Source organism: Eublepharis macularius, chromosome 17, assembly GCF_028583425.1.
Source record: "Eublepharis macularius isolate TG4126 chromosome 17, MPM_Emac_v1.0, whole genome shotgun sequence".
NCBI lineage: Eukaryota > Metazoa > Chordata > Lepidosauria > Squamata > Eublepharidae > Eublepharis > Eublepharis macularius.
Window position 1 is genome coordinate 35,037,432 of NC_072806.1, and position 15,047 is coordinate 35,052,478.

At 44.9% G+C, this 15,047-nt stretch overlaps 2 protein-coding genes across 4 annotated transcripts in view; one reads left to right on the forward strand and one right to left on the reverse strand.

Moving 5' to 3' along the window:
* MYO19 (myosin XIX) overlaps window positions 1–9,238 on the reverse strand; it is a 78,961-nt gene extending 69,723 nt beyond the window's left edge. Inside the window, exon 1 of the mRNA XM_055001311.1 lies at window positions 9,190–9,238. Coding sequence (XP_054857286.1) covers window positions 9,190–9,212 — 23 coding nt within the window. The 5' untranslated portion in view covers window positions 9,213–9,238. The remainder of the gene's footprint in view (window positions 1–9,189) is intronic.
* Window positions 8,502–15,047, forward strand: part of GGNBP2 (gametogenetin binding protein 2) — a 31,665-nt gene continuing 25,119 nt past the window's right edge. For 2 of the 3 annotated variants that reach the window (XM_055001315.1, XM_055001317.1), the window contains exons 1-2: window positions 8,502–8,586; window positions 11,313–11,450. In XM_055001315.1, coding sequence (XP_054857290.1) covers window positions 11,358–11,450 — 93 coding nt within the window. In that variant the 5' untranslated portion in view covers window positions 8,502–8,586; window positions 11,313–11,357. Of the gene's footprint in view, window positions 8,606–11,312; window positions 11,451–15,047 lie in introns of all 3 variants that reach the window. The other variant, XM_055001316.1, reaches the window with a different exon arrangement.

Below are 15,047 nucleotides of genomic sequence, written 5' to 3' on the forward strand. Positions count from 1 at the left end.
GGGTAGGCATAACAGATCTCATTAGACAGTGCTGGTTATAAAAAGCACACATTTTCCATAAGGCATAAATGTTTGCAAAAGGACTGGAACTTTCTTATTTAAGGGCTTTAATGTTTCAAGTTCTGAATCTTGGGAAAGGGGCTATTAAAATATGTATTCATGTCAGTCTGCATTGCCTATTTGTAGATGATTGTAGAATTGGAACCAAAGATCTAGATTATATGCATGTATAGACTTAAAGCCAGATTGTCTGTTCGTCCCACTGGATTTCCTGTGGAGCATGTCCTAAAAGGTAGCCTTGACTAGGATAGCCCAGGTGAGCCTGATCTCATCAGATCTCAGAAGCTAAGCAGGGTCGGTCTTAGTAATTGGATGGGAGACCTCCAATAAAGACTAGGGTTGCAGAGGCAGGCAATGGCAAACCACCTCTGTCAGTCTCTTGCCATGAAAGCCCCACCAAGAGTCCCCGTAAATCAGCTATGACTTGAGGGCATTCTCCACCATGCCCTAAAAGGTACCTGCAGACTAGATGCCTTGCATAGTGTTCAGGTTGGGGCAAGAATTACCTGACAGTGGAGTGACCCATGTTTGCCATGGGGGTGGGGAGGGGTCATTCCTCCTCCTGATTCACAAGTTATTGTATCCCCAATTAGGGTCACTTTCATATAGAAAGAAATGGAAGCCACTGACTGATGTGGCAGGATGAAAAGAGCTATCACCTGGGACATCACAGAGACAGATTGGGAGGGAACCTAGTCTCCACTCAAGAAACTGGTCAGTCTGATTTTGTGGGGTGGGGCGTGGTTGTTCCACCTCAACTGTGCCATTGTGTTTTTCTCATAGAAGCCAATGGAGTCTCTTTCATTTCATAGGGCAATAAATACAGGCCATCAAACTGATGGGCACTTAGCTAATGCATGCTAAAGAGCTATGCATGTAGAAGTCTCTGCAGGAGCAAGGCTGATACATAATTTTATGTAGTTTTATGCCCAAATGCATGGAAGGAGGAGAGGGGGGAAACGAGGAGGAAAAAACGGAGAATTAAATAAGGGCAAATTATCTCTGGCAATAGAGACTTAAATGAAATGAGTTATAAAGTCATGCGTGTTTTGAAGATATTATAAAATGAAAAATAAGTGATGTGCAATTACAAAATCAACTGAATGTTAATTACAGCCTGTGGAGATGTAAAAAAAAATTAAGATGCTTTGGTAATGTGCTGCTATCGAGGAAGCTGCAGTTACCCTGGCTTTCTCCCTTTATTACCAGCTGTACTCCTCTCGGAACAGCATCCTTCCAATAGAGAAATTCAAGAAGGTCAGGTTTTTACCATTGCATGCTTCTATCCCAGGAAAAGCTTAATCTGTTTGTTTATTTTTGTTAAAAAGCACAAGTCAGTACAAAACGTGGTAAATTCCTGTCGTCTTATACTTTAAGGTTTGTGGGAGCCTTGGTTTCTTGGGTTATAAAATTGAACTGGATTTCTGATTTGTGTAGGGTATGATTGGAATTGAATGTTTATAGCAGTGGGTACTTCTTGTCTGTGTGGATTATTTATAAAAATACCACCTATGCTGTGTCTCTTGGGGAAGGCAGGATAACAAAGCAATTCTAGATTTGTTTTAACAAGATTTCCATTCAAAGGTTTCTTGACTCCATCCCTCTTCTATCCATATTTAGGCAAAGCACCAAGTCATTACTGACCCATGGGGGGACGTCACATCATGACAGTTTTCTTGGCAGCCTTTTTACGGGGTGGTTTGCCATTGCCTTCCCCAGTCATCTACACTTTACCGCCAGGATCGAACTCAGGTCGCGAGCAGAGCTTGGGCTGCAGTACTGCCGCTTACCACTCTGCGCCACAGGGCACATTTTACAAGTGATTCCGCACTCGTTGGATAATGCACTTCTAATCCTCTTTATAGATCATTTGGAACAGATTTTTTCGTGTGCGGAACAAAAAATCCACCTCAAATGATTGATAAAGTGCATTATCCAACATGTGCATAATCAGCCCATATTTACTCAGAAGTAAATCCCACATTTTGGTCTCCCCCCCCCCCCGACTTTTAAGCTGTAGCTTTATGCACGCTTATGTGGGAGTAAGCTTCATTGAACACAATGGGAATTACTTCTGTGTAAACAAGGACAGGGCTGTTTTGACATTCCCCCTCCCCCTGCAGCACATTCATTCCAGTTCGGGTTGCCAAACTGGTGCATTTGACAAGGGAAGATGCTCGCTCTTGAGTCTGTAATCAATTGGAAGACAAGGTTGCTAGGGCTGCTCTTGTGTCTCTCCCCCCCCCCCGCCCCCCGCCCTTTTCGTCTGGTCATTTCCACCATTTACATCAGTGAGGAGAATTTTACATTTTGCTTTATTGTAGTTGGAAGGCTGAATATAGGACTGGTGGCTATCCCACCTCTTGCTCGATTTTAGCATATAAACTCCATCATGCATTATTTTTGTGAATTCTTGGGCTTCCATAGGAATTACCACGTTACTGAATTCCTTGAATTGATTGGGCCAGTGTGCAACTAATATTTCGTGTCCTGGATCTCTAGTAAAACTCATGGACTGCATGCTGCCAACAAAGAGAACACTCAGTTGTGGAAGCCACTACCCAATGGGAACTCTTTCTTAAAGCTGTTGCAATAGGTGCCTCCTTGTTTGGGGTGAGACTTGAGAAATGCCATGATTGATGCTGTCCCGCGTTCAGGACACCACTCGCTTACCATCATTAGTGGGTTAGAGTTTACATTGGCAAGAAAATAAACGAATAGGGCTCTGACAGCCTGATGGGTTGTCATTTACAATAGAACTGTTGTGCTGGGCACACCTGGGCCAGCACAATTCATTAATGGGATAAGCTACCATTTTAAAAGCTGTATATTAAGGTAAGTCATTCTGTACTGAATTAGCAAGGCTGATTATTTTGTGGCTTGTCCATAATTAATTGCGCAACTCCTGGCCAGAGGGGGCTGTAATGTTCATGGTACATTATGTATAGTGTGTTTGTGAAACTATGGTTACCATTTTGTACATAAAGCCAGTGCGTGACTTCTGCTGAACTCTTGATTAGACGTACTAAAACCATCAATTGTAGTAACTTCTAAATGCATGGTTTTGAAAGCCTTGCCGCTAAAAGAGCCTCTGCAGCTCTCAGCCATTTACTGAACAAGGAAGATATTTGGAGTTGTGAGGGTCAAATATTGTCTTGCCTCTTTTCTTTGCCTTTTGATTTGTGGGTGTCCTTCCTCTTCAGGCTGCTGTTCCTGGGTGCACTTTTGGAGTTACCATAACGTGATGGCTAAGCATAAGCTGTGAGGCATAAATAATAACATAATAATAATATTTGATTTATATACCACCCTTCAGGACAACTTAATGCCCACTCAGAGTGGTTTACAAACTATGTCATTATTATACACACAACAAAACACTCGGTGAGGTGGGTGGGTCTGAGAGAGCTCTGAGAGAGCTGTGACTGATCCCAGGTCACCCAGCTGGCTTAAGCGGAAGAGTGGGGAATCAAACTCGGCTCTCCAGATGAAAGTCCCGCGCTTGTGCAAAATTGTCACCTCAGCTACAGTCTCACTTCATGGCCCCCTTGCAGTTTCAGTCTTCCCATGGGAGAATTATCATATTGGTCTACCTCTGGGGGCTGTTGTAAGGATTGCTGCAACATATACAAAACATTACAAACACTGTAACCTGGTGTAGAAATGCCATTGTGGTACCCAATGGGAAAGTTAAATTCAACTGAAGAATCCATGAAATGCTTTTATTTTCAGGGATAAGTGTTGAAAAAGCCATGGTCCTAAATTTGTGTACTTGAATGTAAAAACTTGTAAATGCAAATAAACTGATTTTGGTATGGTTGTTGTGGGTTTTCCGGGCTGTATTGCCGTGGTCTTGGCATTGATTTCGGTATGCTTGCAAGACAGTGCCCTCACTTTGGCATGTGTGTATATGTATGAAAACATTGTTTATATATTGCATGTAAATGTGTGTGTGCTTGTACAGAGGTATATAATATATTTTCATATTCATCTCTGTGTTTGTGTGTATATTATATAAGTCTATGCATAATGTATGCAAGTCTGTAGGCATTGCAGCGGGTGTATATACACATGTACAAATGATTGTGTGCACATACATGCATGTGGTGACGGAGAGCGCCTTCAAGTCATAGCTGACTTATGGCGACCCCTGATGGGGTTCTCATGGCGAGAGACTAGTATGTACGCACATAATATTTACTGCAGTTAACTTCACTGGCCTTATAACGATGACACGGTATAACTCTAATGCAGAAGTTCTTAAAGTGGTGCCAAGTGTTTTTAGAAAGTGGGTGGGGCTAAGAGGGGCTTCTACCAAGCAGGGCTTCTGATTGGCCATCGGAGGTATTATTGGCTGTGCATTTTTTTAAAAAGTTGCGCTATGGAACAACAAAGGTCTTCAGTGTGTGACTGAAGGTATGTGCAAGGAAATATATGAAAACTCCATTTTCATTTTAAAAGGCATCATGCTAAGCAGCTTCTGCCTGAAATATTAAAGTGTTACTATTAGAGACAGGGCTTTTTTTCTGGGAAAAGAGGTGGTGGAACTCAGTCGGTTGCCCTCGGAGAAAATGGTCACATGGCTGGTGGCCCCGCCCCCTGATCTCCAGACAGAGGGGAGTTGAGATTGCCCTCCACGCCGCCCGGCTGCATGGAGGGCAATCTCAATTCCCCTCTGCCTGGAGATCAGGAGGCGGGGCCACCAGCCATGTGACCATTTTCAAGAGGTGCCAGAACTCTGTTCCACCACGTTCCTGCTGAAAAAAGCCCCGATTAGAGGTCTGCATGACCTCTTTCTCGGACATTTTGTGACTGCACCCTTCACCCTGTATTAGAATGTCAAAGATGCCAATAAGGATCAAAACAGTTGTGGAGCCCTGCCTTAATGTTGCCATTTCATTTTTCTTTCATGATCCTGGCAGGATTGCTGCCTGGCCTGACAGAGTTTCTTCCGGCTAGTATAGAAAGAACCTTGCTGGATGAAAACAGAGGTCCATCTACGCCAGCACGCTACCCAGTTGCCCTGCAGGGCCAACAACAAACATGGCCTAGAGGCCAGGGCCCCAATGTTGCCTCCTAGCGCTAGTAAAAAGTTAAGGCGGCCACAAAAAAATGCTTACTACAATCTCACTCTAGCCTGGAAGATGGCTGCTTACCTCTACACGGCCGACCTGGCCACCTGGATTCATTCTATGGTAACATCAAAACTTGACTATTGTAATGCACTATACATTGGTCTCCCATCTAAGTTAACTAGGAGCAAAATGCTGCAAAATGCTGCAACTTGACTGTTAGCAGGAGCAAGCAGGAGCATGAACATCACTCCTATCCTACAGTCACTCCATTGGCTACCTATCAGTTACCATGCTCAATTCAAAGTATTGGTTATTACATACAAAGCTCTTCATGGCCTTGGCCCAACATCCCTATGGGACCGCCTCCCTCACTATGTCTGTCAGCTTCACTCATCTGAACAGGGTCTCTTGCAGGTGCCAGCTTGCACATGAACGAAATCAACAGCAGTCCACACACGGGCTTTCTCTGTGGTGGCTCCTACCCTGTGGAACGGCCTGCCTGAGGAGGTCAGGAGAGCCCCCGCTCTCCTGGCTTTCTGCAAACGATGCAAAACCAAATTATTCAAAAAGGCTTTTGTATTGTAGGGAGGGGCTCTCAGATGCTTCGCTAATGAATTAGGGACCACAGAATTCACCACTATGTTGCCTTGCATATTATCTGTTACTTTGAATATGTACTCCTATATTACCTGTGCTTCATGTTATCTAATATCAGTCCTAGAACTGATTGTGTTTTGTTTCAGCATATTATCTGTTGTTTTGAATATGTACTCCTGTATACTACCCGTGCTTCATGTTATCTAATGTCAGTCCTAGAATTTATTAAGTTCTGTTTTCAGCAGTTCTTCAACTCTGTATTGGATCCTTGCTAATGCTATGACTTTGTAAAAACCTATGACATTGTTTATGGAAATGTCCTTGATATTGTTTGGAAATGTCCTTGATACTGATTGTATTAATCTCACACTATGTGATCCACCTTGAGTCTCAGTGAAAAAGGCAGACTATAAATGACATAAATAAAAATAAATAAATATTCAGAAGTTCCCTTTGCTTACAATGGCTAGTCACCACTGATGGACCTTCCCTATTTAACATAACATTCGATTTATATGCCACCCTTCAGGACAACTTAATGCCTGCTCAGAGCGGTTTACAAAGTGTGCTATTATTATCCTCACGACAATCACCCTGTGAAGTGGGTGAGGCTGAGAGAACTCTGAGAGAGCTGTGACTGACCCAAGGTTACCCAGCCAGCTTCAGGCAGAGGAGTGGGGAATCAAACCCAGTTCTCCAGATTAGAGTCTTGCTGCTCTTAACCACCACACCAAACTGCCTTGTCCACTTTTATAGCCAACTATTCTTGTGGCCATTGCTGCATCCAGTAGCAGCACATTTTAATCACTTCTTGAGTAATGAGGTATTTCCTTTTGTCTGTTCTGATACCCATTGCTTATCACTCTCACTGGGTATCAAAAAGTTTAAGTATTACAGAAGACGGAGAAAAACGTTTTCTATGATTTCTTGATCCAATGCATAATTTTATAAACCTATCAAGTTGCCCCCTTGGCCATTTTCGGTAAAGCCTTTCCTCACAGGAACGGTGCTGTAACCCCGTCATTTTGGTTGCCGCCTTCTGCATTTTTCCAGTTCTGCGATATTCTTTTTGATATGGACCAGAACTATACACAGTATTCCAAATGGGGCTGTGCCATAGCTCTACACAAGGGTCTTCCAATATTGGCCATTTTATTTTTGATTCCTTTTCTAATCATCTTAAGCTTGGAGTTTGCCTTTATCAACTGCTGCTGCACCCCAAGGAGACATTTCATTAGATATCTGCAAGCTTGCCTTTAAAGACAAAAGAGGTGCTTCTATGCCGTTTTTTTCTTACCATGTCCCAAATCTGTGCATGTTTCCTCAAAGGGAAGCATCACTAGATTCAGTAAGCCTTACTTATTTACTTCATTGATATTCGACCTTTCTCCCCAGTAGGGATACACCATTCTCCTCCATTTTATCCTCACAACAACTCTGTGAGGTAGTTTAGGCCAAGAGACTGATTGACCCAAGGTCACCCAGTGAGTTTCCATGGTAGAGCGGGGATTCGAACCTGGGTCTCCCAGATCTTTGTAGTTTTATTCCCTCAACACTACATTAACTCTCTTGCTAGAATAATATATTTAAGACCATTTGTAAGACATCAGAGCATGGCCTGAGTGTGTAATTAATTTAAAAATATACTAAAAATTGGTCATTGTAAAAAAAGCACTATTTTTATCTTAAACTTATTTTGTAATGTTCCCCGGAGGTCGCTTCGATCAACTAATAAGCAGTTGCTGATGGTCCCTGGCCATAAGAGTGACGCTGGGCATGAGGGAAGCCCTGTGCCTTAAATGCTGTATTTTAATATTTCGCCAATTGAGAAATTTTATTGCACACGGAATAGTGTTTTAACGTTTATTTATAATATTTTTATTGTTTTTAAACTGAGTTGCAAATTGTATGCTGTTACACCGCCCTGAGCCCGTCTGACGGGGAGGGTGGTCTAGAAATGCAATAAATAAAAATAAATGCTATCTTTAAAAGATATCGCCCCTTTCGTGAGCAGGAGGAGAACACCGTTTGGAAGCATTCCTAGGAGGGAGAACTTTGGCTCCGACGGGAGCTTTGACTCTGGAAAGAGAAATCGCGTCGGCCCTTGAGGCGCTACTAGGCTCGAACCCTGCTCTGTGGAACTACGTGAGGGAAGAGGCCTGGGGCTGCTCAAGCGCCCCGCTTTTGTGTTTCGGAGAGTGACTTGAAGGGTTGGGAGAAGCCTCCCTGTTTTCCCCTCAGCTGCGAACTACTTTTCGAGGCGGAAGGAGCCGGTGTCGAGGTTACGAGCGGCGCCACGTTCTCAGCGACGGCTATTTGTGACACCTCAGAGCGCGAAGTTGGGATGGGGGGGGGCTTCTGGGCGGGGCTTCTCCGGTCTATTAACCTTTCCTCCCCGTGCGCACGCAACATGAGCCTGAAGAAGCTGCCGACCGGAACTTTTCTCCCCCCACTCCACCTCCCTTTCTGAGGGAAGCCCCCGTAGAATGTGAAGCCGCGCGGAGGCAGAAGAAACCGCTGAGGGTGAAACGATTCCGCAGAGGGGTGGAACCTTTTAAAAAAAAAGCGGAAGGCGGGACTTCGGCATCGGAGCCGACAAAAAACGGCCCAGCTTTTGGAGAGGCGGGGCGGGGCTTTGACACGGACTATTGGCTGAGAGGAGGTGGGGGGCGATCGAAGGGGCGGAGCTGGGGGAGCGGTTGGGGAAGAAGGAGGGGCTCGGCCTCCTTCTCGCGAGAGGAAGGCGTGGTCAGAGCGGGACGAGGAGGCCCGGGGCTGGAGCTGCTCTCTCTGAAGAGGGGGGTTGGGGAGGGAGAGCGCGAGAGGCCAAAATCCGCCGTCGCGGCCCCTTGAGGTGCGTGGCGCGGCCGCAGGTGACAGGGGGCGGCGGGGGCGGCCCCGGAGGGAGGGGGGAGAGGAAGGCAGTTAAATCTTCCAGAGGAGGGGGCCTGTTTGCCCTCCCTCGCTGAGCCCGCCTCGTCCTTCGCGAGTTGCCCACCGGGCCCGCTGCTTCCCTCAGCCAAGGTCTCCTTTAGGTGTCAGGCAGGGCGACATGTGAAGGGGGAGGGGTGCGTTAGGCCGCGAGCAAGGCTACGTGGCGGGGAGGGGGATCTTAAGGAAATTCGAGGCGGCAGCCCTCTGCTTCCCTAGCGCTAACCCGCATTGGGTTATACCTGCAAGGGCTGTTTGGCTGTGGTGCACTCCTTTCTAGGCTTGGCACAGTCATAGTCTCCCCTATTGAGGTTTTTGAATAAATGTTCAAGATCAGGCTCTGAAGGAAAAAGGAGAAAGGTTTAGAGGTAAAATAAGACACACGGAAGGGAGACCCCCCCCCCCGCAATAATAATAACTAGGCTTATATACTGCGCTTCTAGGCAGATTAGTGCCTCACCTACAGCGGTGAATAAGTGTTATTATTATCCCCACAATACAGCTGGGGCTGAGAGGAGCAGCTTACCCAAGGCCACCTGCAGAGCTCATGGCAGGAGTGGGATTCGAACCAGTAGAGTGCTGATTTGCAGCTGAACCACTTAACCACTGTGCTATAGCAATAGCATGGACTGGTTTTCATGGGGCAGCTAAATTTAAATAGAGGTGGAGCCTCTTCAAGAGGAGGGGGCCTGTTTCCCCTCCTTCGAGTTGCAGTATTTTAATGATACTGCTCATACAGCCAGTTTGGCTCTGAACAGTGTCACACTAGGATTAAAAGAAGAGAAAATTTATTAATACATAGATCTGTATAGTATAGAAATTTTATGGGTTTTAATCTTAATTGACTGGGGGGGGTGAAATTGGTGGGTGGTGGCTTTACAACTTCTTTTATTTATTTAGATTTGTAGTCTGCTCTCCCCGCCAGCAGGCTCAGAGCGGAGCACAACAATATATGTAAAAGATAAAAAACAAAGGTAGCAATTCATTATATTAAAAACATTATAGGACAGCACACACAGGGCATCCCTGTTTTACTGGGGATGCAAAGACAGTGGGAGGTGAAACAGCTTTTTATGTATCTGAGTTTTCACTGATTTGTGAATGTGTGCTGCACAATGCAGAAGCAAATCATTGTTTTTAAATAAAACACCAAACTCCACCCCATCCCTGTATTTTCCTGTGGCCATAGGTCTCCCTACATGCTGCCGCCGCTTCAAATGCTGGAGTTGCTACAGGAGTAGATATGTAATGTAATGAATGTAATGAGCATGTTTTTGCAAAGATGCATATGGATACAGCTGTCAATCATATATGTAGTATGAAACCTGAGCTCTCCCCCCCTCAATATAGTTTTCCAAGGATCTGTACATTTTATGTGCAGATGTATATAATTTGCTTCAATGTGTGTGCTGAAAATGGAACCTGCAACCAATTCTGGCTCCTCGTGCAGCAGCCTTATATAATCTCTGCCTGTGACATTTGCAAACTCAAATTTTAAGATGTGTAACCTCTTGCGTGTACATGTAGAAGAGCCCTCAGTGTGGCTGATATATGCAGGAGATAACTATTATTTGTGATGGACAATAGTAAAATATGCCTCTGAGAGCACTTCAATTTGTAGGAATCTTGGTAGTGAAAACCTGTTTTTAGTGTGGGTTCAAGGTTAGCGGTGATGTGGATTTTGCAAGGTTAAACATTGCTGGGTTTGGGATAGTATTTCTGTCTGTCTAAAGGCTGTGATTAATTTGGGGTTTAAATCTTCACCTATTTGGGCAGCTTGTTCCTTGTCTCATTAAGTGAGAGACTTCTGCTCTGAACAGTAGGGTTAAGGGCTTTGAGGGAACTAAAAAAAAATTACAGGGAACCCCCCCCCCCTCAATTTGTGAAGCTTAACTTGTCTACCAGTAATGTTCCTCTCTCCTATTGTACCCAATGTTGCTATTGCACTGGCAATTTCAGTAATACATTAATTGTGTTTCATTTATGTGTGTACTCCCTTTGTGATGCTAGTCACTATTACTAAGGGGGAGCTGCCAACGGGAAAGGATATTAAAGTCCAGCAGGGTTTATTTTTCAGCTGCTATACTGTATTCTGGAGTGAGGACTTTTCTGGGCCTGTAATGTCTGCCCCATGGTGTGTTTCAGGGGTGGGATGTTCTGGGAAAAGATCCTGTTAGGTTTAGCTGTGCTAGGATGTTGGTAGAAGGAAGCAAAGTTGTTAAAACAAGGGATAGCTGTTGCCTTTGATGTTAGCCTTTGGAATGCTCAGCCAAACAAGGGATCTCCCGTCCTCGCCCATTTATTCTTATCTGTTTCCATCTTCACCAAGTCCCTGCCCCTTTGATTGTCAGTTGTACCCAGCATCATCCATTGCCTCTTGATTTGTCAGAAGTCACTCAGTCTCTAGTTTCAATGGTGGAAGAAGCTGCACTTAACCTAATAACTCCGGAACTGGTTCAGTGTTCATGCATTGCCCTCAAAGCGCTTGTGCAGATGCAATACTCCTTTAGAGTGTGGGCAACAGAGGATTCCTTGCCTCCGTGTCGAATCATTCAGCACAATAAGGCAGTCTCCTTTCCCCTTCTGGTGAAAGTGTGTTACTGGAACTGCAGCTTGTATTTACTTGCCCTGGGGTTTGGCTGTTTTCAGGCTGAAAGCTGGGAGGAAGAAGCGAGTGGAGCGGCAGCAATAGAGATGGCGCGGCTGGTGGCAGTTTGCAGAGACGGAGAAGAAGAATTTCTCTTCGAGAAGCGGCAGATACCCCTTTACATCGATGACACCCTAACAGTGAGTGGCTCCTTTGCAAGTTTAACTGCGTGCCTGATGCACTGTGTGCTTGCAACACACTGAGATGGTGTGTTGCAATTCTGAAGCAAGCCCCCCCCATTCCCCCGCCCTGCTCAGCCTTTAGAAAGGCCTCGGGCCCCGCCTTGGACTTCTCCCAGTTGTAGTAATTGGTGAGCTTTGGTATGCGGTGTTGCATTAAATACACATAATGTTCTTGTTCCTTTTTCACATCTCTTATCTGAGCAACAACGACAAAAAAAAGGCCTAACCAGGAGATAGTCGTAGCCATTTTGGAACCTGTGTATCTGTAAGAAGGGTTAGGCGTTTTGTGCTCTTGCCTGTGCGTGCAAAGCAAAGATTTCTATTTTCAGTGACAGCGTTAGTTGTCACTTTCTGTTGGCTGCCTCTGTCCCCAGTAGGTTCACGAACTCTCTGGACTTGGTTTGCTGTGTCTGTGCTCCTTCCAATGATATTGGATAGCTGTGGGGTTTTGAGGGGGGGGGGACAGTTTTTTTTTTTAAAGCGGGGTTTTCAAGCCTGCTGCAACTTTTTGCATGATTTGTGCTGCATGCATTCTTCATGGTGCAATAGTTTGGTAGCCTGGTTACTTTTCCTCAAGTGAGTTTCAGTAGTGCTTAGGGAGAGGGGTATAAGGAATACTTAAAATCTTTTCTCCATATGGAAGTTTAGTTCCAGTTTTCTGACCTTCAAGCATTGACATAATACCCATATATATTTTTTTTAATTTGACTTGTGCTTCACTATTTCCCTGATCCTCCTTTTTTTTACATCTGTCTCTCCCCACCCCTTTTTGTACTGTCTCTCCCCACCCCTTTTTGTACTACTTCAGTTAGGGCAGCCTGAACAGTGCACAGCATTACCAGTGATTTTGCTTCTGCTTGCCTCTGTCCCAGCTTTGAGTTTATGCATGCCTGCTTTGGATTTACTTCACAACTGGCCCTTACTCACTACCCTATTATTGTTCTCTCTGAGCTTTGCTTGGAGACAAGACTATTGGGATGGGCTAATGGAAGAAGAGGCTGGTGAACTGAGCAGTGCCTCCCCCCGCCACCCCAGCTTTTGGTGCCCGAGAGAGGCTACGTTTGTTACGGAGTTTGGTCCTGGTTTAAGGCAAATTCCTCTGAGCTTCTGAGATGACTAGCATTCTGGGACATGTTGGTGCTTCCCGAGAACCCTTGTTCTGGATTCTGCTGTCTAAAGAGTTGCTTGTTCAGCATTGTGGATACCTCAGTCTTGCACATTTGGATGGTGTGTCTGTCTATACGTGCTTATCCAGCCATTCTGCCCAAGCAGTTAAAGGTGGCATGCGTGGTTCTTCTCCCATACCCCCCATTTTGTCCTCTCTAACAATTCTGTGAGAGAGGTTAGATTGACAGACAGTGACTGGCCCAACATTGCCCAGTGAGCATCATGGTTAAGTGTGGACTTGAACGCAGATTTTGGTTCTAGTCTAACATCCTGTGTATGACGCAGCTTCTCTGTTGCATTTAATGGGTTCATGTTTGTGACTTTTTAAAATGAGGACACACCTAAAGGTATGTTTGCCTTGGCATGCTGAACAAATAATTCTGAGTCCCCCTGTATTAAAAACAGAGCAGAAAGAGGACAGTTGTTTTTACCTGGTTAGCAGTTGCAACACCCTGCAGTTGGTTGTGGTACAGAGCCCTCCCCGGGCTTCTTAGATTTCAGTTGTTAAAAAAAATTACAATTTGCCTTAACACTAGATTTTGTGCTGCTAAATGGATACACCAGCCATTTGCTTACAGGCGTGAAAGGAAAGCATCTTATGTGTTCTAGCCAAATATCTTGGCTTCCTGCTAGATGCAGACTAACTTCATAAGGGTACACTGTCCCGGTCGTAGACTAGTTTACAGTAAATCCAGTGTTTAAAAAATTTCTTTTATACTCTCAGATCACAGGGCTGCTTTATTCATGACACAGTTCCTACAGAGAACCTTTCCTTTTGTCTTATTGCAGTGCTGAGAGGTTGCTTGAGCCTGTGGCTTCTCCCACATGGCACTTCTTCCTTGTTTTAAGACAGTCTTGCCAATCATAATAAAATTTTGCTAGCCACTTGCCTATATGTACCTGTGTTATTGGCTTGTGGCATGCCAGCAGCATGGGCTGGAGCAGGGAGAGAGAACCTGACTTGCCCAATTTACAGAGGTTTCCTTGTCTGGCATCCTGGAAGCCATTCATATTCTGCACAGCTGCCCAACAGAATGCCTTTTATATATTGGGAAGGAGAAAAATCAACATGCTAAACCAGGGGAATACCCTGTCCCTTTTTAGTAGCAGTTACTTCTCTGTTACCACCACTGGTAAATAACTTTTACTCTGCATAGTATTTAACACTTGTGATTTTCTATCCTTGTGAGGTAGGTCATTGAACCCATTTCTCAGATACGGCAACTGCAATGGAGTGCAGCTGAGCATGGGTTTGAAACTAGCTTCCCACTGCCTTTGGAAGGAAACGGATGTGTTGGAGGCTCTTCAGAGTGACAGAGGTGGTGGGACCCGGTTAAGGCTTCCCTTTATGTTGGGATCTGTATGGAGTAAAAAAAAAATTAAAGGCAAAACTGGGAGGGCAGTTTCTGCGTTTTCCACAAAAGTGAAGTGAATCTGAACTCTCAGATGTGGGCAGAAATCGAGGAATTTAGCAACTAGGCTGAGAGAGGGTGGCACAACACGCCTGACTCTTTCAGCTGAGACGGTGCCATATATAGTGTGGGTGGATGGCTAATATGGCCAAGAGAGAGCGTGTCCTCTGATTGCATGATGTGGTAGTGGTCTCCCAGCGTGCTAGACCTTTGCCCATCTGTCGTGGTTCTGCCTCCAAGGAAGAAGCCTTTTTGTCTTCTAATTCAGTCACCCATATATTGGGCTAAATGGAGCTTAACAGTCAGCAGATTACTCTTTGCAAAGGCCTGTACTTTTGTTACAAGGCTCAAGCATGTTGGATGAGGCCAAAGTTCACTTAGTTGCTCTCTGGAATCAGAGCCATTATCGTTCTCTCAGGTGCCTTCTGAAGGAGCCTCACCACTCACTTGTATAGGAAAATGTATCTGGGAAGATGATTTGGCAGGGAGGGTGAAATCAGTAGGTGTGTATCTCTGTAAATAATGGAAGAAAGAGACTTCAGGAGAAAGAGGTCAACAGTGGTGGGGTTGGAGTAGGGAGAAGATATTTTTGTCAGTCTGTAATGAGCAATAAGGCTAATATATTTTTTTTACTGTGACTGTGAGCCTATGGCCTGACCCTGCAAGTATGTCTCGACTAACAAAATGTTTTCAATATATCCCACTGGCAGCCCTCTCTAAAGCCATAGTGGCAAAATGTTTGCTTGTGAAGACAGGCCCACAATGTGCTTTTCATGTGGATGTCTTAGGACATAGTTCAATAACTGGGTGTTCAGATGAGCAATTTTTTTTGTGGACCTTCTATTTCCCCTCTGCACCTTTAGTTGGGTATTCTGAAGCAAAGCCAGTGTACTTGGTGAGCAACCTGTTGTGTTTTCATCTTGCCCTTCCTCCAAAGAAATCAGGGTAATATATATGCAGCTTCCCCCCTTCCCTT